At 41.5% G+C, this 24,424-nt stretch overlaps 1 protein-coding gene across 1 annotated transcript in view; it reads left to right on the plus strand.

Moving 5' to 3' along the window:
• C7H10orf90 (chromosome 7 C10orf90 homolog) overlaps positions 1–24,424 on the plus strand; it is a 53,487-nt gene that overhangs the window by 19,212 nt on the left and 9,851 nt on the right. The window contains exons 2-6 of the mRNA XM_062580374.1: positions 2,860–2,951; positions 5,227–6,322; positions 20,244–20,534; positions 22,601–22,794; positions 23,682–23,883. Coding sequence (XP_062436358.1) covers positions 2,860–2,951; positions 5,227–6,322; positions 20,244–20,534; positions 22,601–22,794; positions 23,682–23,883 — 1,875 coding nt within the window. The remainder of the gene's footprint in view (positions 1–2,859; positions 2,952–5,226; positions 6,323–20,243; positions 20,535–22,600; positions 22,795–23,681; positions 23,884–24,424) is intronic.

A 24,424-nucleotide genomic window follows, 5' to 3' on the forward strand; every position in this document is an offset into this window, starting at 1 on the left:
TCCTTCATGCTTGCACACCAGGGAAATCTTACGCTTTGTATTTTATTGTGGGACAAGAGTTACAGCACAACCTGTTTTGTCAGCAAGGAGAATACGCAGGAAAGCTCTGTGTGTGACACACACCTCTCTAAACCATTGTGCTCCCTGAAGTGTCTTCATTTCAAACATGGAGATTCAAGCTCTTCCTGTAAGCTATTTTTGTTTGTTCTGCTGACATGAATTAATAAATGTGAAGCTTCCAAAAATATATTTAATATCAGGAAAATTACTGGAGGTTTTGCTTTCACTGTCATTTAATCTATTTCAGCAAACCAAGTTAAACGACTTGCCAAGCTTAAGTATTTTCCAATGATAGAATTCCTGTAGTAATATGAGCATGTCATTTCACTGGATATGGTGTGAACTGCAATGTAGAATTCCACTTTGAATGATTTAGCAAAGGACATAAATATTTCCTGTTCTTCTTGCCACGTCACTTCTTCCTATCTCTACTGCTGTAGAAACAGCTACTTTTTAAAGTTAAATAAGCAAGAATGAACTGCTCTGTTCCGAAGAGCTCTGTGTGAAATGGGAAATCTCTGTATGGATTATTGCTAGTCGCAGGCGGTTACTTTGATAACAAATAACTTACACACTATATATAATTTACTGTATAGACTTTGGCAACGTGTTCTTGTTTGACCCTGTAGTATTCAGTCTTCCTCTTGTGTTTAAAATATGTTTGAATGAGACTCATGAAAGACCATCTGGCAAAACATGCCTTTCCGGTTTCGATTTATCTCCAGCCAGCCTTCTGGGTCTCCTTGCACACACTGGTTGACATTCACAAGTTAGTGTTTGCCAGTTGTTACTGCACGAATCTATCTGAGATAAGTTTGGCTTTCCTACTGTAAAGTGTTGGAGGAAAACATTGATAGCTTAATGATGGTGCTTTAATGACAGGCACTTCGTGTGTCAAACCGCTGGATTTTCTGAGCTTTTTCTTAACTCCCAACAAATTCTTTATGCTCTTCTGTAAGTTATCCCCAATTTAGTTATTTTAAGAGGTCAGCCGGGGTATGGAGCTGCTCTTCATCATGAAGATATTCACATGTAATTCACCAGAGAACTGACACAATGAAAATACTCTTTCCATAAAAACCACCCATTAGTTAACCCAATCAACTGTTTGTGGGCACAGGTAGATTTTGTTCTTCCCCAAAAGATCAGCACTTTCTTTTCACTGTTGATCAGAATAAGTTAAGTAGCAGGCCCCAAGGGCAAGAGCTTCTTGGGCATGTTTTGTGCCAGCAGTTACCATAATCAGGTGCTAGCTAGGGTTCACAAGATTTTCACTGATTTCAGCCATGTGTTACTTCCTTGCCAAAACTTTTGTTGTGGGCCCTCCACTCCCCCTACTTTCTAGATTACTTTTTTCCCCCCTTCTTTCTGCTGTGCCTAATGTGTCTAGCTATTTTCTATGTCACTTGGGACTTTCTGTTGCTCAATGACAAGAGCAAACCTCTTTTCTTATGCCAGCTATGAATATACAGCGTGGTGTTGGCATCTCTCAAAGTAGCGGCAGTGAAGTCCACTGCAGCAAAAAAAAAAAAAAAAAAAAAAAAAAAAAAAACAGAAAAAAAAAACAAACCAGGGAGGAGCCTGAGTCCCGAGGGAGTGTGAGCCTACTGGCGTTATTTCCAAAAGGAAGAAAACTGGTTAGAAATGGGTTGATGGGTTGGAGTAGGGCCACTTTGAGGAAATTCAGAGTCATTTAACCTTGAATATTAAGATAGGAGGTTCATCAAACATCCTATTAGCAATTTGTGATTGCTGTCCCGTGGTGGGACGCTGAAGGAGACCTCTTGCTGGGAGAGATACAGTGATATCTTTCCCCCTCTTTCCCTTCTACTGCTTACCTGCAGCACAGAGATACGTAAAGCCTGCTATGGCAAATACACTCTAATAAGCACTTTCTAAAGTGGAGCTCTTTTATATTCCTTTATTAATATAATGTTACATGTAAGCTGAAATTCTAGTTAGCAAAAAATTATCTACTTCTGTGGCAAACTGCCTAAATAAAACAAAGTCTTACCAGTGATGTGACTTGTTATCGTAAAGCAACAGCCAATAATGTCAGGAGATTGCGGTCCACATAGAGATTTTTTCTAAATTAATTTCAGATGTTTATTACAAAATAGGAAGTAACGTAATTTCTGGCAGAACTACTGGCAGTGAATGTATTGATGCATTGTTGCAATATCCCAGACTCCATGTTATATAGAAGTTAATTCTTTGTAAGAAGCAGCAACAAAACTAACAGAGAAAACAAAATCTAGTCAGAGACCAATGTAATGATGTAATAGTTATTATTAAAACAGAAATGATATCACAGTATTTTGAATATGATTTAAAAATTCATTTAGTCCTTTGGCTTTGAAGGAGATGTGGTCTAAATGAAATCAGTCTCATAGCATCTGACCCATCTATGTGTTCATGAGTACTCTCAGGCTCTGCAGACTACAGAAAAGCAAATTTGTTGAAGCTCACATTCCCCATCTGCCCCCGACTCCTTCACACACAGACCTAAAGCTGTGGAAATCAATAGCAGAGATATTCAAGCGTTGGGTCAGACCAGGATGCATTTTGAGATGGTCCAAAACCAGAGCTCAGCAACAAGATCCCAGCAACATTTCAAGTGCCCCTACGAGGAAGGGGAGAAACGTGATCCTTCAGCTAAAGAGATCCCGTGCCAAGCAGATCATTTACAGTAGCTTCCCCCTGCCCCCTGCTTGCCCTTTATTTAAACCCCACATTTTATAACTCATCTCCTCCAGGACACTGAAAATAATATAATTTCTACCATTTTTCCACCAACAGTGAAACAAAAGCAGTGGGGCACTAGCAGTCAAAGGACATTCACAGCCCTGCAGAGGGAGACTGCTGCAGAGAGAAACTCAAGCTCTACAAAGGTAAAATAAATAAATAATGCGTAGAGAGCAGTCAGCAGAACGCATTCAGCTTTAAAAAACAACAGTCGCTTGCTGAGCAGTGTATTTGTGCTTGGTTTTGGTTAGCTACATACAGCTTAGGCAGCAGAAACACCAAATAAAACGATGGCTAAAATGTTGTGATTCTTTAGGCAGTGTTCTGTTGGTGGGAAAAAGAAAGGCATGTTTTCTTGGGGGGAAAAAGTGTTTTTAAAAATATCCCAGGAGACTAAACAGAGTGTTTTCCCAGATATCAGCATACTCTCTCAGATGTTCTCAAGATAATAAAGCCTGAGGTTTTCAGTTCACCAAAATTTGCTTGTGTAAGTACATATTTTCTCACAACAGACTGAAGCTTGAAAACTCCCCCAAAGCATAGGATCAGCTGGCCAAACCTTAAAGATCTGTTTCTTTGTCAAAGGTTGGGAGGAGGGAATAATCTGAATACTGCAGCATAAAAAGGAAAAGCAATTACTATTCAGAATATTAGTGCCTGAATTTGGAGCTAATCAGAAGCATTTTTTTGCATACCTTTGGACTCTTGCAGGAGTTTTCCCTCTGTGTAGCACTTAGAAATAAGTGTCATATAAACTACTGGAGGACATGAGATGCATCCAAAATAAAGTATTTCAAGGGATATTCTTCTGCAGTGCCTTGTAAAAATCTAAGGGAAAGAGGGAATTTTGGAAGCCGTGCGAAGATCTTAAACCTGTGGGTGGAAGTAAATAACAGTGCAGAAAATATGAGGTAAACATTGTTACAAACCATGGAAGAAACAGAGAAGGAAGAAAATGCGTTCCCTGGGGCTGTGAAATTATTGAATTGTCAAAACCATAGGCAGCTAGTTTAAAGAACTGATAAAATTTATCTGGCATTGCACCCTGTTAATAAACTCTTGATCTCCCTCTACCTGTTCGGGGTTTCCTCTCTGAACATCAGAAAGTTGCAGAGCCATGAGACTGGGAAGACTGCAAGCAGAAAGAGAAGGCACAGGCCAAAACCAAAACCAAGAGCAAGCACACACAACCTGCTTTTAGGAAAAGTGGCAAACTAGTAACTAACAAAAATAGCAGTAATTAACATGAAAAAAATATCCAGTGAATGAATTTCTTTAGCTTCACCAGTTAGCTGTTATTCTTTAGGTATTAAAGCAGATGTATTTTATCACTATCCAAACTTGTCAATATTTGTTAAATTGATTATTAGATGATAGATGCTGAGAAATCACTCAGATGATTTCCCAAAAATATGAGCAATATAGGCTATCCAGTATCTCCTAGACCCCTCTGACACCCCCTGACTGTTTAAAGGAAGGAAAAAAACGCTCCTGTCACTTGTCACCCAGTTTTGTTTGGTTGTCTGGCTTGGATAACAAACCCCGGAATACTAATTTTTACAGCTCTGTAGAACTTTTGTCCTGATATAAACCATGAGTCCAGATAAAGCACACGTATATCGTATCAAAGTGAAGGAGGCACTCAAAGAAACTTTCACTGCGGTGCTAATCCTCAGCAGTTACGTGACAACTCAGCAAGCACTGGGAGACCTGAGAACGTGGGCTGGGGCAGCCCAATCAGCCCGTTTTCAGCGGCGAAGAGATTAGGTCGGATGCTTTGCTGCATGTGACTTACGTAAGCAGTCGTCTGGCCAAGTGACGTTAAGCAAGAGGGAACTAGTGAATTAAAATAGTACCCGGAGTCCTTGTGGGAAATTGTATCGCTTTTGTGGGAGGGACCATAGAGAAGTTTCTTCCATGCTTATAACTGATGGTCTTGTGCAGAAGCAGTGACCTTGGTGCCCGCTGCAGCACATGATGGCACATTTGTACTCTCAGGCTAATGATCCGTAATACATTTAAATGCATTTAAAATTCCGGGAGAATGTCGTGAAAGAGCAGTTTGGAATCTGAAAGTGCCAGCTGCCTTTGACGCATCTGTTTTAAAACAAATGCAACAGCCACAAATCCCCACTGCAGTCGTGAGTTAAATACTGAAAATTATAGTATAAAATGCAAGTTTTAATGTTAACGCCTTTTAACATTTTAGCATTGGCGTGACCAAGTTTTCACAGTACTTGCCCAGACAATTCAGAGGTGATTATTAAGAATGTATGTTTTCAAATGACAAAAGAGCTAGCATGAGTAAAGAGCTAACAAGAAACCGTGAACAAAACTGTCTTGTATGATAGATGGTAAATGAGAAACAGTTGCATATATTATAATAGAATATTTTGATAATTTGGATCTTTCCATTTGCAGGAATCTCAGGCATCACAAAATGCAAAATTGATTTCACCCATGGTCATTTCACGGATGACTGATGAGAATAAGTCAAAAGAAAATGGATCTGCGTTGTCAGCGTATGTAGGTGCTTACCCAGCAAAGCAGTCTGTGGCTGATCCTGGTCCAGCTGACGTTCATAGCGCGTTCACATTGCTTCCCAGTAGGTTAGGAATTCAAGCATCTTTGGATGGTGCTGTGGCTCAAGCGGACTCCGGCGTCGCGGGAGAAGACCGGTGTCCAAACCAGCAGAGAGGGTTCGCCTCCATAACCGTTACTGCCCGGCGAGTCAGTGGGCCCCGGAGCACCCCAGTGCCGGGGGCTCAGCCCCGTGGGGATGGCGATGCGTGCGCCAACGCTGCCGCGGCGCCTACCATGGCGAGCGAAGCTGGACCTGCTCCCCAGGGCAAACCTCTTCCAAATCGAGGATCTCATGCAAACTGCAATGTCACCGGCTTAAAGGTTTCTGAATCATGCTGGCGGTTACGTGATGAGCCTCGAGACCGGCTTTTCGACTCTGTGAATGAGGAGACCAGAGTGGTCCTTCGAAGCAGCGGCTGGAGAGAAAAAGTACCACCTTCATTCACCTCATGTGTTCATCTTCAACTTCCCCAGCAGTGTCCAAATACTGTCTATTACTTAGACAAGTCACTCCATGTGTGCATTGACCAACCTCAGATTAAACGCCAAAAAGTTCATAGATCGACATTGTCCTTCCATATAAATTGCAGTTCGTCTAGATTAACAGCAGATGGAGTAGATGGCATAGCTAATGGAGAGCCATTAGAGGAGACACTTAAGTCAAAGCTCCTAGGAGGAAACAAGACTCCACTCAAAGCAAGCTGGAGTGCAAATTTAATAGAAAATAATGTAATTAAAAAACGGACAACAGATGAGGGCTGTTTGGGTACTAAATGCCCTTTGAAAAGTGTCTTTCCCTCTCAACTTCCAGCATTTGTGGACGTACCTGAAGGACCTAACAATGTACTAGTAATAAAGAAAGAAGATAATAACCAGCCTGGCAGCAGTCGCACTGCATTTTCTATCCAGCTCCCTAGCCCAAGTTATGAGGCAGGTAAGTGATTTATGTGAGGCAGATCAGAGGTTCGTACTGGAACAGACTCACCAGGATGATTTTATGTGAGCAGATAATAATAATCCATGCTTCTGCAAATGCACGATGAGTCACAGCATAAACTAGACATTTTAAGTTCCAGGAGTACTATGAATACGTTTGCCGTGCTAGTGATGCATGCCACTCACCATCAGATGATGGAGGAAAATTCTGCTTGGGTTTTCAGCAGGAAACCTCTATTTTTGAGCGTTTACAACACCAAGTTGAATATTTGCTCCCAAAAATGCACAGCCCTTGAAAATAAGGCCTTTCTTTTTGGAAGGGCTGAGTTTCAAAATCTAAGATTAAGAAGGAAGTGACTGGACTGAGCTTGGTTTTGTGCTCCTTACGATTAAGTATGAGTTTGTTTCTAGCTTTAATTTAAAAGACCACAGTAATAAGCCCAGACCTTTATAACTAACGGCTCCAGGTAAATGTTTCACAGATCTTTAGCACGTTTATTCCAAATATCTCCCACCATTTTGCAAGCATAAAATTTTTTTCGCAACATTGCTCTCAGGGAAGGAAAAGATACTGTGGGGACTGCTGTGTGCAATGAGTGGTGTAGCTGCCGCTGCAGTGGGCTGCAGCCGCTCTTTTACAGTGCACTTGAATAACTGCAGCTCTGTTTATTGACTCTACAGGAAGCGAATGGGGATGGGAGGAATGTCAATGAGGGAGTCTGATTTTACTACAGGCATTGAGGTTAGAGCTTGCTCCTCATGTACTTGAGGACGCCACAAGCAGTGGTAAAAAAAAGGGTAAAGAAATGTAAGGTGGTGAGGGCTGGAGAGGGATTTTCCTTGACTGACAGCAGCAAATTAAGCCACTGGGTGTTGTTGTATAGTAGCCTAATTTGAAATAACAATGTCCTTCTGAAGTTTTAATAGGAAGTACTATGTATTCAAGGGTTTGCTCAAGACAGTGTAAATTCTCTCTGTGACATATTACAGAAACAGGGATTAAAATATATTAAATAATAATGAAGAAATAATATAGAAATATAAAAATATATTAAAATAATGTAGAGATTTCCCTAAGCTCAGAAATACAGTGGTGGCCATGAAAAAGTCACTTTTACTAGTAGCAACTAAAAAGTGAAATAGGAGAATATTCATAGTTCCCCAGTTTCACTGAAAAGAGGAAATAAGTGAGGTAACCAGCTGAGAAATTCTGTTTTTTAAAAGATTACTTCCACCATTTGTGTACACAAGAATGCAGGTGTAAGTATGCGTGGGAAGTGCTACCTTTTTTAACAGCTTCCACCATTTGTGCGCACAAGAATGTAGAAGGTAATGTATATGCTTTTCTTGATGAGACCCTTTGTAATATATGGCAAGGTGTTTATCAGCTCACCGCAACTTTCCTATGAGAAACCTGCATGCACAGCCAGCACAGTGCTTCCAAAGAGCAGCCGTTCTCCCCAGCACCCCAGAAGCAACGAGCTCTCACATAGCTGTCAACCATTAAATGGGACGAACGATAAGAAACCCAGTTAAACGCATGAGGCGACTGCACCGCTCATTAAAATGAAATTATGAAATGATAAAGTAGGATTTTAACCTGGGAGAAAATGAAACTTTGAGTTCTTTCTAGTTGCCAGAATCAGCAAAGTGAGGAGATCTGGTGGGTCAAGCATCCCAGGCTGCTGCCAGCGGGGTGCAGTCCTAGAACCTGTTATATGGCATTTGTCTAAATTTGTTTTAAGTATCTGAAGAAATGAAGCTACAAGCTGCAACAGAACACCGTTACCTTCCTGCCAGAGCTCTTCTGTGTGTATGGCTAAAAACTGCAAGATGCTGCTTTAGAAACCAGCAAAGTCCTTCATACCATTACTGATTTCCAGTTGCGTTAGATATTTTCCCTCCAATTTTTTTCAGACGAAATACATTCAAACTTCAGTTTATTATACGTTCATGAACTGAAATGTGTGCAAAATGAAATGTTTAAAAGAGAATGAAGCACTAGCAAAGAGGCAGCAAGCAACTTTTTACACCCTGGCAACACTTTAAGATAGTTGTCCTGTAGAAGAAGGAACTGAGGAGAGAGGGCTTTCTCTGTGAAGTTTCTGATGACCCAGAAAGTTTGCATTTGTGTTAGTTTGCACCTGTAAGCAAGGGCCTTCCACCAGCAAAATTGTGGCAGAAAAATGGCATTTAAGGCTGGACATTTTTGTATAGCTTCTAGTCTGCGCAGTCTGTCTCACTGGGGCCCAGAGGGGAATGAGCACCCAAATAATTGTCTATTTTTCAGGAACCAGGGCCAGGTTTGCTGTTTCCTGTGGGGCCAGCCGAGTCACGGGCTCTTTGGGATGTCTTTTATTAGTTATCACAGGTCCTTACTAACATAATGACAACTATACATATAGTATTACTCATAGTATTTCATGTTCAAATCCAAACATTCAAAACTTGGCTTTATATGGCCCTTGGATAGTCTAATCTAAGGCCCTGCTTTCGGCAGGTGGCCCGGATAATCTCCGGAGGTATACGTTTCCACAGGGTGCCACCTAAAGGTGTATTTTTAGGCACATTTAGGAAACGTAAATCTTGGACGTTGCTCAAGGATGTTACTTATACTTAGGAATCCAAAACTGTCAGTCTCAATTTGTATTCAAAACCGTGCTTCACGCTCTGTCATCCCACCGTTGAGTTATAACCTGGGCGATCTCACCTCTGCGGGCTGTCCGTCGCACCGACTCCTTTAGTCCCGTTACCCGACAAGGAACGGGTAAAAGCGCTGGAAAAATCCACATTGCGCCTGGAGTCAGACTTGAGCCACGCAAGGGCGTAGATCTGTAGGGCGTAAACGCGTTCGTTTCCGGCGAGCGGTCGGCATCGTGGAGTTAGAAGAGCATCTGCGCTCCGCAAGGCCAAGTGTCACCCCCGAGAGCCCCGGCCCCCCGGGGTTAAGTGAACGCTGCAATGCCTCCTGCCTTTTGTAGCTGATGTCTTGAAAATACAAGGTAAGCGGAAAAAAGAAGAGATTGGTCTCGCTTCTGTTGAAGACAGGAGCATCTTTTAACCTCAGTTTCTCACCTACCTTTCCCAAACAATATATTCCACATGAATATCTAGCTTTCTGTTTATCTATTACAACGTATTACCTGCTTAGTTCTACACTGAATTATTAAAAAGAGGCAAGCAGAAGAAAATGGGACACTTTTAAATTCATTTTGACTTTTTGATTGCACAGAACTGTCGCTTTACTCTGTAAGATTATAAATGCTAACATCTAAGCTGATCCGTGTAAGCGCAGATCATCTTAAACTTCTCAGTGTCTGGTAATCTTAAACTGCAGCTACGCTGCAAAATGAAATAACCTCAGCCAACACTCTGAGTGTTATAAAATCTACGCTTTTGTTTTGCTGTTGTTGTGCCCAGAAGAGCTCCGCGGAGTTTTTAGGGAAGGACAGCTGAGGTGCAGAGCAATATCAGGCAGGTCAGACGGCCGGCGCTACGCTGGCTCTCGCGCCCGTATGGTGAGGCGGAGGAAAGCCCCGAGGATGCCGAGGAGCGCGGGAGGAAATTACAGAAGGGCACGTCCCGGGAATTAAGCCGCTATATAAAATACTCCTAAAATAGGGAAAACAATGAGGGAGAACAGAGAGGTGACGTTGTGGTTGGTTGTACTTTTTCCCAAAGAGAATGGCAGGTGACATGAAAGCATGGTTTATTTAATTAAAGCAATGTAGGACAGGGTATGGGGAGATCTGAAATTGGGTCTGGCCTTTGGGGTGTTGAATAGCCCCAGAGATTTATAGGCTCAGTTTCCTACTTAAACAAGAACTTCTCTAACAAGTGCAAAAGCCAGCAGCATTTTATTAATTTTTGCTAAAGGGGAAATAACTCGCTTATGATTTATTTCAAGATGGTATTTTAAAATTTTTATGAAGGGATGTGTATGTGTGAGTGTGCAGGTCTATATATTAATTCATAATCAAAATATTTTAGACTGGTAATGGTGTAAAGTATTTTTAAGCTTATCATTCACCAGAATGCTGGGTGCTATGGGATTTTGATACGCTGTTACCTGCGATGCAAAAGAATGTTTTAATTTTAAATATACTTTGAATACCCCTCATATATACTCATAGTAATCAGGATGGGCTAATGTGGGCAGTATTCAGACAGAAGAGTCTCAGTAATATTGTACTTTAAGTTATTAAATATAATTTTAAAAGTTGTGATGAATGAATATAGGCATTTCTGGTGTTCTCACCTCATCTCCTGTTTATGGAGAAATCACCACACAGTAACCCAGCCTACAAGATTAGTTGAAAAATATATGTATTCTTGAGCAAGATATAATTAGATGAAAGCTGTTCGTTACAATATGGAATTTATTGTATAGAAACTTGAGTAGCTCCAGCTGATGCTAATTAACTCTCCAGCCTGAGAATGTGTACAGCCGTAGTGATGGTGAAGACAGGAAAAATGTGAAATATGGCACCGAAGATTTCACTTTATATGCACCTGCTAAACTTGAGGAGCCAGACCTCATTTGGCTGATGTAAACCAGCAGAAATACCTGCCTTCAGAGAAGCTACGCTGATTTACATCAGCCAAGTCTGGCCAGGGATGGTAATAACTTGGTATTATGGAAATAGCAGCTGGTGCTGACTTGTTAAGAACAAAGGACCACATGCTAAAAAGCCTATTAAAAGGAGCTCCTTTGATGTTTCCCTTCATCTGGTATAAATTTAAAATGGAGGCTTGACAGTTTTCTTTAGACTAAAGGTTTTGTGTCATAGGGTCTATGTCACATTGCAACATGGCTTTGATGTAATGTATTGGATGCTAAGAAACTGAGGACACAGCCCTTCAAAATACCAAAAATTGGGCGAGGTGTTGGCAGTTAGTAGTGAGTCTAGAAGCCGCTGCCCACCTGATCTGATGGACAGTAGCAGTTGCCCCAGCCTTATCACTGAGCTTTTTCATTTTCTTTACGGCAGGATGTCTGCTGTCCTCAGGAAGGCCTTTTCACTTGCACGGAGTAGTGAGCTCATGAGCTTTGATCACTGTTTCAAACAGCTCTTGTGAGCTTTCCCCCCCTCATTGCGTGTGACAGGGGAAAGGACGGGGCTTCTCAGGAAGCCCCTCTACGAGGAAGACTGAGGGAACAGGTTTAGCTCAGTTGGTTAGAGCGTGGTGCTGCTAATGTCAAGGTCATGAGTTCAATCCCCATATGGGCTGTGCTGAGGGCTGGACTAGATGATCTCCAGAGGTCCCTTCCAACCTTACCATTCTATGATTCTATGAACAATGTGGTGGGTTATGAGCTTATATGCAAGGTTGTAGAAGCCAAAGCAGCCCCTAGGTTACTGTCAGTCATGTGCTGGATGCTTCAACAGAAGCTCGTTAGATGTCTCAGTGATCTTGGCTGCGATCAGAGCCATCCTATTTGCACAAGCAACTCACAGTTCTTTAAAACTTCTCTGTTGTTTGAGGCAACCAGCAGCTACGGAGTCCCTTTCTCCTTGCACTCGTTTGAGGGCATGATTATAACATAATTTGTGTGGAGATGAAGGAGCACCGCACCTCCAGGAAGCGTGGCTTTTGCTGCTGAAAAGTTCACTTCTGTACTATGGGGCATAGCAATAAAACTATCAGCTAGAAACGTCATAATTTCTTTTGATGACAGAAGGATGGAGAGGTTGCTGTCCATGCTGTTTATGCTGTTACAGACATGAGTCCAATATGCTTCCATTTCCCTACTGTGATTTCCAAGTAAAGCTTGCAATTTCTCCATAAATTAAGCTGATAAATTAGCATTATTTTTCCAAAACTAGTCATTGCCTAATGAGGACCCAAACTAAAGTGAAGTCCTCCTTGTTTTGCCATATGAAAGTTAAAGGCTTGATTCTCCAGTGTTCTCCATCTTGTTCAGGGTGGACCAGATTGAAAACCATTTCTATCTTATCTGCCACTTTTAGTAAAAATGTGAGACTGTGTGAAGTGAAAGACAGTAGAGGAGGCAACTGTGGTCACTCCTTACTACTTTCGGGGCAAGTAGTCGAAGACTGAAAAAATCATTAAGAGAATGATTAAAAGAAGGAGGTAATGTGGAGTCAGTGACTGCACAACACCATTAGAGTAAAAGGCCTAATTCTGCCTTTACTTACACTTGTTCTAAACTAGGAGCAGTTGCTTTTGTAGTCTGTGAAATGAAACTTGGCTCAGTCTGGCTGTGGTAAATTACCAGATATAGCTGAATAGCTATTTTTGACATGCTCAGAATACCAAGTGGTCAGTAAATTTCTTACCCTGCAAATCCCAGGTGCAATTTGAATGTTCTGAATCAGCCTGAATATATATTTTTAAGAGCCACACTGCATAACATTACTTCTTGACCCAGTGCAACAGAGCATGGTAGCTTCTAGCATGCTGTTCTTGAAATGCGAACATAAATGTCTGACTTGAGAAGTTACCAAGAACATCTTGTAAATACAGCAGCAAATTTCAAAATATTTTCAATGAACATTTATATGATCTTTCTTAACAATATTAACAGAGATCCTTTCAGTCAAAGAACCGTTGCCTGGGAGTATTTGGTTTGATGCACTGCTTTGGTACAGCATGGCCAAAAAGATGCAGCAAGAAAAACAAAAATGATGATTTGAGGTGTGAGCTTAAAATCTAAGATTCGTTATCTTGAATGAGAAAATAATTATCAGGTGCTTGATCAAACTCTGAATTGTGAAAGCTTTAATGCAAAGGGAATATTTTCTCTTTTATCCTGCCTCAGCAGATAGGAAGCAAAGGGGAAGAATGGCAGCAAAATGCACAAAAACTATTATAAACCAGCTGGGTATAGGGAGCTTGCCGGTGCGAGCAGTCGAATCAAATAATGTGGGTGGATTATTTCCTGACCACTAAAATATTCTGCAGCAATAATACACTCTCATGATTCAAAGTGTAAGACGATCTCCTGCAGGTGCCAAGCAGAAACGTTTCCTTTCTGCTAGTGTAGTCATTTCAGATTACACTCTTGTTCCACCAAATCTCCGCGCGCTGTAGGAATCAATGCGTCACATCCTGCCCCAAACAGCATGTTGCTATGTATTAGCTACACATTTAAAGTGATGTTCCCTTATTTAGCACCAAAAGAGAAAATTGATTAATTATTTGTAAAGTGTTTGGAGAAAATAAATTGAAAGTCACCCCAGAGACACTTATTATTATATGCAGTTGATTAGATGCATTGTGGAATTGTTTACTGTGAACCAAGCGTTGGGCTACACTAACATCTTGTAAAATATCATTAGGTAAGCAAGCTGTTTCTTGACATCAGAGGCTTTTCCTACTTTGGACTGATCATAGATTTCAAACTTAATCATTCCTAAGTACACTTGATAAGCTTTCTCTTTGAAATAATTACAAGTTTCTGCAGTCAAGTTTTAGCTTTTACAAAAAGAAAGCATCTTTCTTCTGAGAAATGTGTCCACAGCTGTCAATGTTGTCTTAAAAACCAAAACAGCTAGCTAGAGAAAAAACTTTTTTGTCAGTGGTAATTCTTTTAATCTAGGTTTTCTGCTTGAGGTCATATTGATATAGCTATGAAAATTAAGCCTTATCCTTGCCAGCCAGAGCTGTTTGAAGAAGCATGAGTATAGTTGCAATGACGCGTTCTACCGGAGCAACCAGGGTTGATTCTCTCCTGACTTAAGCTTGCAAAGTTGCTGCGACTTCGGATGGTGATGATTCTGGGACTGGAGTTGAAGAGAGGGCCCAGCTCTTTTTATTTTAAGATGCAGTCCTGACCCTCTGTTGTACAGTAGGTAAATCCAAAACCTTGGCAAATCAGAGGATGAAAACCTTGGCAAAAACCTTGTGCTCTGCTTAGGGAGGCAAAGTTAATGCATCTCATAGAGTCCTCCTTTTCTTTCAAAAAAAAAAAAAAAAAAAGGCAAAACCAAACCCATTGACATCCAGAAGCTCCCATTTTCACCATTCCTTCATGCCCTGACCTTGTACATTAGTCACAAAATAACTTGGTAGATCATAGCTGAGGTAGATATTGTGTATACTACCCTTGAAGCTCCACCACTAGCTTTTTTATTACTTAGTAGTAGTGCTTTCATGTCCTGATCGAGGTCTGAGCTCCACTAACGTTTGTGTGTAAATAAAAGACCGTAAAGACAGTCCCTGCCATTGGTATACATATAGGCTGTGTTACAGAAGATGATGAGGGAAGCAGAGGCAAAAGAAAGTGAGGTGCAACATCACCCATGGCTCCACCACCCTGCCTTACCAATGTGCCCTTGCATGTCTGAGCGGCAGCAATCTCCCAACCTTGCTCTGCACATACGATAAAGTGCTGCTGTGTTCACATGGATGGTGAGCAGAGCAACATTTTTGTTACGACTTTTTTTGCATCTCTGATAGTTTCCATGGGTGACAGTGCTCAATAGTGCTGACATCACCTCTTGCAAAAATGTTGTCTGATAAACATGAAAAGGCAGAGACATAGGTCTCAGCCCTGGTCAGTGGGAATTCTAGTGTAAACACCTGGACTTTGAGATGCTTCTGCTGCTTGTTGACTGATGAAAAGTGGCATCCTTTCCTTGGCAGTGATCTGAACAATGAATTGCCCTTCCTATCTTCCATGCCTTGACAAACAATGAAATTACTATTAATACTGTTATTGTTCTCAGTGCTTCCATTATTCTGCATGAACAGGCTGTTGAGATAATGCAGTCTGTTTACTCAGACAGATAATGTTTGATTCAGGATAGGAAATGAGTCATCGTTCTGAGTCATCATAAAGCTCCAGCCTTGTTTCTCTTTGCATGGTGGAGCACCATGTACCTGCTTAAGGTAAGCATGGGCTGCAGACAGCCGACACCACTCCTGCCTCCAAGGCCAAGGCAAGCCGTGTAGGACCGGTAGCAACTCGGGTATTTTCAAACCACTGCCACTCGCCTAAAAGGGTCAGAAAGCAGATTCTTTTAACTTCTTCTTTTTTTTTTTTTAACCTCCCGGAGCTGGTAGAAGCTCCTTATGTTTAAGGAATGGTAATCGTTGCTCCTTTCTGCTCAGGCTGTGGGCACCATCCAGCCCTATTGGGGAGGTCTGGGCGAGCTCAGCAGCTTGCGGGATGGGGTTTTTGTGAAAATCAGCAGGTGCTCTCTAAGGTGAAGCCTGATGATGGCGGTGATGTCTACTTGCATTAATGACACAGTGAATCAGCCCCGTGCCTCTCCTTCCCCCTTTCCTCACGTCTGACGTGCTTGGTGGTCATAGCAAATTCATGGTGGTGGTCACCTGTTGAAATGATCTTTGGCCAATTGCAGAGACTTACTTTGTCGTGAGTTGTCAAAAATCCACAATGAGCTTTATGTAAAAGTAGGAAAAGCTGCTTTATGCTGCTGTAAAGTGAAAAGAAAAGATATGTAGTAACAATGGAAAAGCATATGTTTGCCTGAATTGATGATGTTTCAAAGAAAGGCAAGTTTAACCTGTTGTAACACAAGGTCACTTCCTGTTAGCAAAACCCCCTAAAGGGAAAGGGAGGAAAATGTAAAAAGATACTTTACAGTAAAACAATTTACTCATTTTACTCTGAGATCAAGGTTTCTTAAAAAAAAAAAAAAAAAAAAAGAAAGGAAAAAAAAAGAGCTTTTGAAAATCTATCCTTGGTTTTACAGAGTATTTTCTCACTCCTCCAAAGTGATGTGGTTTTAAGCAAGTGGTTATTTAAGAATTGATCTGTCATCTTTTCTTGTTGCATAGAGGCAGAAATGACTTATGTCCAAACACAATTACAGTTTTCTTCCATAACTTTTTCTCCTGTAAGCAGCTGAACTTTTACAACTAGGGTATGTATTTTCTACATTTTATTAATGGAGTCATTCTGCTTTCCTTTTCTTTGAGTTTTCTTCTCCTATATCTCCCAAAGCATTACACTTACGTGTCTTTGTTCATTAGTTTTAAAGTCTTTCTTCAGCTGGGATAATAGAAAAAACACATATTGCTAGTCATCCAGTTGCAATTCTAGCTATTCTCAGAGGGATACATATATATTTCCAGCTTGGTGCATGGGGACTTAGATACACAATTCCAGATAGTCTTAATGAGAGTAACAGTCCTAATTCCCCACACAATATATTAAAAATGGGTCCAGAATGTCCAGAGTGAAAGTCTATGATCTTACCTTTATGCATCTTTGCCTTTTTCTTCTTTCCCTATATCACTGCATCTGCATTTGTTAATTAAGGCAGTTGGCAGCTGCGGGGAGGAGGAGGGAGTCAGGCTTCCGAGCCTGGGTCCGTCCCGCTTTGCTCTGTTTTCCTAGGGGTTGACTGGGCCTGGGCGAACCTTTCAAATTGAAAGGTTAATTCAAGAGAGAGTTACAGGAAAGAATTTACCAGATTGGCTCCATTATTATTCTGATTGCTGTTGGTGTTAGACAAGAACAAGGCGCACTTCTTCTTATTGCCTTAATTAATTACAAAAAAAATCATTGTGAGCCTAATAAGAATTAAGATTTAATTATATTGGTGCAAGATCTAAGGAAGACATGTTTTGTGTAGAAAAGATGCAATGTTTTTATACCTGAATTTCTTAAGGAATCTTGATTTTTTAAAATTTCTTAGGCATCCTTCTGTTACCATGAAATGCTAGGAAGCAGCCATTGCCCTTTTCTAATTTTAGAACTCATTTGTATTTTTCTTCATATCTTTCTTTTTTTCTCTCCTAATCTTTGCTCTGTCTTTGTAGAGAATCCCTGGGTTTTATGGGCAAAATGCCACTGGTGACTTCTGCTTTAGCAGGGACGGGTTGCAGTGCAGAAAGGAGCGTTGTCTCCATTTGCAGTATGCGTAAGAAAATTCCTGGGGCTTATTTCTCTGTTCCTCAAGGTTACTGTAATTATGCTTGGAAGCCAACATCCACAAATAGCTAGCTTGGTAGTAAGGAGTAAGTGGAGTACGAATATTTCCTTTGCTCAGATCCATAGGCTGAGATTTTACAGAGGAGAGAGGCAGATGAGAGACTCCTTCCCCGCTAGCTCTGGCCTTTGCCGTTTTATTCTGCCACTTTGCGGCCACTTTTCACCCACCTGATCCTCCCCACTGTAGTTTCAGATACTGCGGCACAGCAGTAGCTAATAGCCTCTATTGAGGACACAAGGGTGGTTTGAGCACTTTAACAGGGTCAGCGAGGAAACCGTTGTTCGGCTTCGCAGCACGCACTTATTGCACAGACCATTTCGAGACACGAAGGTAAATGTTGTCTCACTGTGATGCTACCTTGGATGAGTAGAAACTCTTCCCTCCTTCCCACTTTCTTTTCTTTTCCTCTCTGCTTTCTGCTGGCCAATAAACTATTTTAATTTAAAAGATGATTTAAAAAGATGATCTGTTTTCCATTCAGGTTCTTTCTGCGGCTTAGCTTCCCTCTTTTTTCCCCTGTCCATCCAAGGATCTTGGCTGCCTTTGTGAAAAGATTTCCTTCTCTGTTGCTCTGCAATTACTTAATGCTACCTGCTGCTTTCTCCATCTTCTCCTACCAAACTGCCTTTTTTTACCTCTCCCCACAAACACCCTTTGCTCCCCATGATCCCATTAGTCTGTCCCAATGTCTTTTTTTTTTTTTTTACATATTGTAAAACATTTGTAGAAGCTTGGGCTGTAAGTGCAGGTACTGAACTGGTCAGTGACTGGAGGAACAGACTGCTGCTGTGCACAAGCTCTGCACAGAGTTGGGGCTGTGCAGTTTACTGAAGATACTGCATCAAAATAATTGTCACTTAAGAAAGAAGAGTTAAGCCTTAAAAAGAAAGAATATTTGTAACACGTGAAAATTGAGGAGAAAAACTAAGTTATATCAGAGAGAAGAGGGAGATCTTGGATGTGAATTTAGGATTTGGGAACTTTGTGTGCAGTTCCTTACTTTGACCAGATTTTCTGTATGACTGTATGTGAAATTGCTGAGGATGGGGTCCATGTCAATGAAGCTGACTCCTTCTACCTGTATCGGCAGTCGAGTTTACAGAAGGGAACATCAGGGTTGTTAGAAAGCTTTCTGAGCTGCATGGTAAGGGAGAAGACTAGATGGGATACCTTATCTCTCCGATTTCCCCAGCAATACAGGATGACTAGTAGGGAAGATGGGCCATTCAGACCATTAAAATGTGCAGGAGACCATCATTTTGTGACAAAGAATATTTGTTATCTCATGCGTACAGATAAAAGATTGGGAAAGTAGTTTGAAACATAATACTCCCACCTCACTGCAAGATTTAATTTTACTCAGTGAATACAAGACAAGGTAGGGGCTAGAATGGGGTAGGGCCATTTCACCCTTTCTCATGGGTCAATCAGAGGATGAAAGCATGACTTGTCTTCCTTCCGCAAGCAAGACATTGGCAAGAAGTGTTTAGAGAGGAGCAGCTGCTGAGGATGAGTCCATAGGGAAAAGGGTTATGTGGCCATGTTTTGAAAGGCATTTGTCATGAAATAGAAGTGGTTTATTAAAGGTGTCATGATCACAACCGAGAACAGGTCAATCCCTGCCTGGTTTGTTTTTATTCCTAAATATGCAACTAGGTTTTGGGGGGTTGGGTTTTCTTTTCCCCCTGTAACTCCCAGCTAGATGAGTTGCCTTCGGTCACCAGATTTTAGATTATTATTGGTCATTTCCATCCACACAACGCTTTAGATCTTGAGTCTGCCTCTTACTAGGGTTGTCAGTGTGTAATTTATATACATTACTAAAAAAGAAGACAGGAGTCGTATGCAGCGTATGTGGCTATGCGAGTATGTGCCTTTCAGGGACCCTAAGGTTTAAAAGGACTTAAGATAGTTCCCGTCTGGTGTTTCTGTCTTCCCACTGTGATGATCCTGATGCCTTTTATGTACTGTTCCTAATTTGTTGGTTTTCCTTTCCCAATTTCTTCTGTTTCATCTCCCTTCAAAACTACCTAAAATGCACTTAGGAAAATGGGCACTTCTGTGTGCTTATCTGCACCAACTCTTGGTTTTCTAGGGTTTGCTGGTGGTGGTGGAGGTGGACTGTTTGAGTCATCTTTCGTAGTTTGTGTAACGCAGAGCTTAGCTGCTCAGCTCTGTTGCGTTGGATGTGTCAGCACCCTGCAGCTGTAGCTGCAACAGCCTTCCCACAAATCCAGTTTCAGGGGAAAGTGTATCTTGGACAAAGTGACCCTTTTGGTGCTGGTTCATGCCATGGCTTTGTACAGAGGTAGACGGTGGCACTTAAAACATTCAAGACTGTCATGGTCTCCAAAACCACCTCCTGATCCCCAAACTACTTCCTTCACCAGTCGCTGTGGACCTTGGATCTCATCATAGCCACTATTGCATCCGCAATTCTAATTTTGACCAGGTTTAGCCAATCTAAAATGTTCCACTGAAATGAACAAGAAACACGAGAAAACCACGTAACAACATTGTGTTTGAAGAGTCTTGACTCCATCCAAAATACCCATCAGAGTGTATATATATATTATTTAGACTAGTAGTTTGTTTTTCTGAAGAGTATCGTCCCTGATTGTTTCTATCGGTAACATTATGTTGCAATGCACCTGTGTGACAGTCATGATAATATTTGTATCTGTTACAACTTTTAAAATGTGGAACTGCAAGCAGTTTTAGTGGAGGCAAAAGTGATGAAGAGCAGAAAGCCGAAGAAGATAACATTGTCCTGTTACTTGTGGGCAGTATCATTGCATTCTTTACAGGGATGAAAATGGTTCATGAGTATTAACTGGTGAATATTAACTAGTCAACAAACACTTTAATGGAAGAAATGAACGACAGACTACTGAAAAAACTGAACGTTATTTTAATAGCCTGACTTGTGAAATCAGCTGTTTGCTTGCCACACGTTTACAGAATTTGGGTTTATTTTGTTTTCTTTAGGTACGGGGATGTTCTTGGCAAGCAACAAGAAGCAGTGTGCCTCGGGCAGGAGCTGCACCGCTGCCCCTGCCTCTTGCCTGCATCCAGCATCCAAACAGGAGTCCGCTGCTGCCTCCGACAGCTCGTCAGCAGGGAAAGATCCCTCCAGAGGCACCGCCAGATCCAAAGAGAGCCGACCACCGTGCTTCCCGCAGCCAAAAATATCCATCTCCGATAGTACGTGCAATATAAAAACGCTGTCAAGAATCGTCTTGGAAGCAAACGTTCACGGGCAAAATCAGTTCCTGAAAGGTGAGGTATAAATCCTACTGTGGTTGTTAGGAATATGGTTTCAATAATAGGATGAGATCAGTCTCAGAGAAAAAAAGTGAAATAATGGAAAGTCTGTCCATTTTTGTCCAGTTTTAAATGCTGAGTATGAGTCATCTGGTGAGAGATCACATCAGCTAATCAAACTATATACATTGCTATGGTTAAGAGAAAACAAAATGAAAATGATAGGCTGATTTTGTAAGTAGGTTCAAAAACATCTTGAAAAAAAGTTAAAATTGCAGAGTCAAGCGTTCCCAGTTCAAGCAATACCAGAAGCAATGTTATTTTTTGCAACCTTGTTTTGATACCTTTCTTTTCTTTCTGCAATCACATGCTTTTGTTTGTTTGCTCGCTTTCCCACGCCACCCTGAGCTAGCTGATACACTGTCTGCTGCACGTGGAATATCTCACCTGAAGAGATTATCACACAACAAAGTTTTTAACAAGGCATTATTAATGTTTCAATGCATACAGCATACTTTTCTTATAGCTCAGCACCCGCACTGACATCTTACCCCTCGCATTTTTTGAAGTAGCTGAGATGGGGGTGACAAAAGTAGCTGGATTCACGCAGAAGGTATCTGCAGCTTTTTTGCTGAAGACAGCTCTGTGTCTACTGTATGTAGCGTATCTACTGCAGACTATTTTGGCTTTAATATCCATAGCTTTGTGAAAAATTTACTCCAAGGATGCCTTATGAATGCTATGACAATAATGAAGCCTTTTCTCTTTCAGATTTTCTGTAGACAGGTAGGGAAAACGTGTCATGATTGAACATGTAGCTACTGAATATAACACCCGTGTAGATGAGAGAAGCCAGTTTTCTACTTTCAGTGCCTGAAGCGAAATACATGTTATTCCATTAACTCATGGTGACTTAGTTTAAAAAAGTGAGGCGTCCACTGAGATCTTGAAGATAAAGGTAACTGGCATCTCTAAGAACCAAGCTTTTTGAGGAGTTTAATTTCATGTTCACCAGGTTCAAGTTTTATCCAAAATAAAGGATGTTAACAAAAACACTGCTGGGGAGGAAATACAATTCCGGATTTTGTAAGGCAGACGTACCCAAAGCAGACCACTTCAACATTTTTTTAAGTACAACATAATACATACAATATGTCATAAAGAGGAAAATACTTTCAGTTTATTGTAACCAAAAATTGAAATAAAACAGTAATGGGCTTTATTCCCAGATATTTAGTTCTAGAAATCAAATTATTTGGCAAGAAGGAAGTACTTCAGTGTAACTTTTTCAGAGCAGTTCATATGGGTCTTTTCTGAAATTAATTTGTTAGTTTGGATTAATTCGGTACTTTAAATAAGAATCTTGACAGCTCTCTCATTTTGAACACACACCCTGGTTTGGTCATACTTTATACAGGAAATATCAGTCTTAGGGTGTTAAAGCATAATTATACGTGCAGCAATTTTTTTTTCCTCAATGCAGGACTTGCTGAATTGACAGAGCTTGCGTAATGATATGCTACAACACGTATTAACCTTTTGTTTATCAGTTTTTCATGGAGTCATTCCACTGAAAGGCTAATGAATATATAGAAATGCTATAAAGCAAACTGTATCATTAGCAAAGGAAAAACATGAGCAAGGTTTATTAAAGCCTCTGTGTGGTCAAAGAGAAATGATATGTGATTCAGTTCCATAAAAATATGTTATTTGCTATAATAAGTGCAATAAATTAAAATGACTCGAACTGAGTTGCAGCATGGTGTCCTCTGCTTTACACAATGTGACTGCATTACAGAAGTGCCTTGCTTTCTGGGAAGTAAATACCTCCGAATGGCGCTAAGCATCACAGCGGTTTAATTATGCTCCGTTGTGATGTCTTGCTTAATGTGAAAGATACTACTCGTGTCACAGGGCAGCGACTAGCACTAAGGATTAGATCTGATCTATTCTGCTTAATGAGGCCTATTAATAATACCTTGGCATCCTCATTTCAGAAATTGCCCTCTCTGTCTAATGAGGTGGAGAACCCAATAAAAAATTAGCCATGCACTCTTAATGAACTTTTAAATCTCTCTCAGGTGATTACAAATTCTGTGGTTCAAATGACAAAATAAAGGAGCCTAAGGACCGGGCTGAGCAGGAGAGAGCCAGAGGGGTAACACTGTCTGCAGCTCACTTGCCAGATGTTGCTCGTGAGAAAAAAGACACGCTCCCCTGGCCAGAGATCTGCTCGGAGCCTGAGAAAATTCCACCAAGCCCACTGACTCTGAGGGTAAAAATCTCGATTTGTTTTTATTGTTGTTGTTAATTCTGGGGCTGATTTTTCATGGATGCTCGTTGCTTCCTGGGAACTAGCTGGGGGCAGAAGTTCACATTTCCTCGGTTTTTCTCCTTCTCTGGGAAGTTTTGTTCGCTCGCTCTCGCCGCTGAGACTTCCTCGAGCGGTTGTACGAGACACGCAGTGCGAGTCCTAGCTGCCGCTTCTAGGGAGGAACGTGGTGAAAGCTCGGGGTCTGCAAAGACGTCCCGAACACAGTTTACCTCAAAGCTGCCCGTTTCCCCAGATGGGCTCAAATCGAGTGGCACCGGCCACATGATGCAACCCTCCAGGGCCATGCCAAGCTCGCGCGGGAGGCGTCTTTCCCCGCTTTCTCGTCTGTGCAATGCCGCATACCAGACTCCGTTCCTATCTTCTGCCGTGAAACATTCCTAAATGTTGAACCAGCCTCTGACTGGAGAGCATTTTCCTCCTGGATCATCCACAACTAGATTTGCTTGATAATCTACATAAACAGGAAAGTTTGTGAACTGTTAGTGACAAGCTGCTTTGGCGATGGGGTGAGACAAAGAAATAGGCAAAATGTCAAGAACTTGAATTTGGATAACGTAGAAAAATGTGTAACTCAAAACCTTTTGGATATGTTTTCTTACAGTTTTTTAGAAATGGTCTCCTTTGCCTGATCTGGAAATGTTTATGCCAAGCCAGCTTTCTAAAATTAAAAGGAAGCGAAGCCAGATAGGAAGGCAGACTGTTGACTTTCTTACAGACAAGCAGCGGTTTTCATTGATAATCTCTTGCTGAACCCAGTTGGATGAATAACTCAGGGTGGGGGGGATTTCCTCTTTTTAAAATAAAGCATTTTTTTCTGTTTCATTTAGGAAGCACTAGAAATCCATAAACCTCAGTTCATCTCTCGTTCACAAGAAAGGCTGAAAAAACTCAAGCATATGGTACAGCTGCGGAAAGCCCAGCAGAGTGATGCTCTGGGAAGGAAACCGGGAGCGCTGCTTGTTCGCAAACTGTCTTCAACATCCTTTTCGAGCAAAAAAAAGCAATATACCATTCCTCACCCGCTCAGCGGTAAGTTGAATCGTGACCAGCAACAGTTCTGTAACTGTCTTTGAGACCTTGCCACTTACAGAGTATTTCCACATTAATTTTGTGGGAAAAACGCGTGCCCCATGGCTCTCGTTTCCCCTCCGCCAGCCTGCCGGCATGTGTCCTGGTGAAAGTCTGCAAAGCAACGAGGCAGGACTAATGGGCCCGAGAGGTTTTCCTTGGTTTGTTTCGATTTGTCTTCACCTATTCTTCTGACAGAGCATCAACAAGCAAAAATACACCCGAGCGATTTGAAAGACAAGATCTTGGTGTACGGAGCGCGGCGGGGAGGGAGACGCAGAAGTCCGGGGGGAGGCAAGAGCTTCCCCCGCGGCCAGCAAGCGAGGTCCTCCTGCAAAGGGCAAAGTGCTGCACTGACTGTTGCTGCAGGCAGGGGTTTAGCTGCGGTTTAATTTCTGTTTTAAAAGACAACAGGCCACCTGGGAGAGGCAGGAAGGATAATCTGTTTGCTTTCCTGGACACCTGTAAATCCCAGCGCAGCAGATGCAGGCGTTTGCTCCCA

This window comes from Rhea pennata, chromosome 7, assembly GCF_028389875.1.
Source record: "Rhea pennata isolate bPtePen1 chromosome 7, bPtePen1.pri, whole genome shotgun sequence".
In the NCBI taxonomy this organism is placed as follows: Eukaryota; Metazoa; Chordata; class Aves; order Rheiformes; family Rheidae; genus Rhea; species Rhea pennata.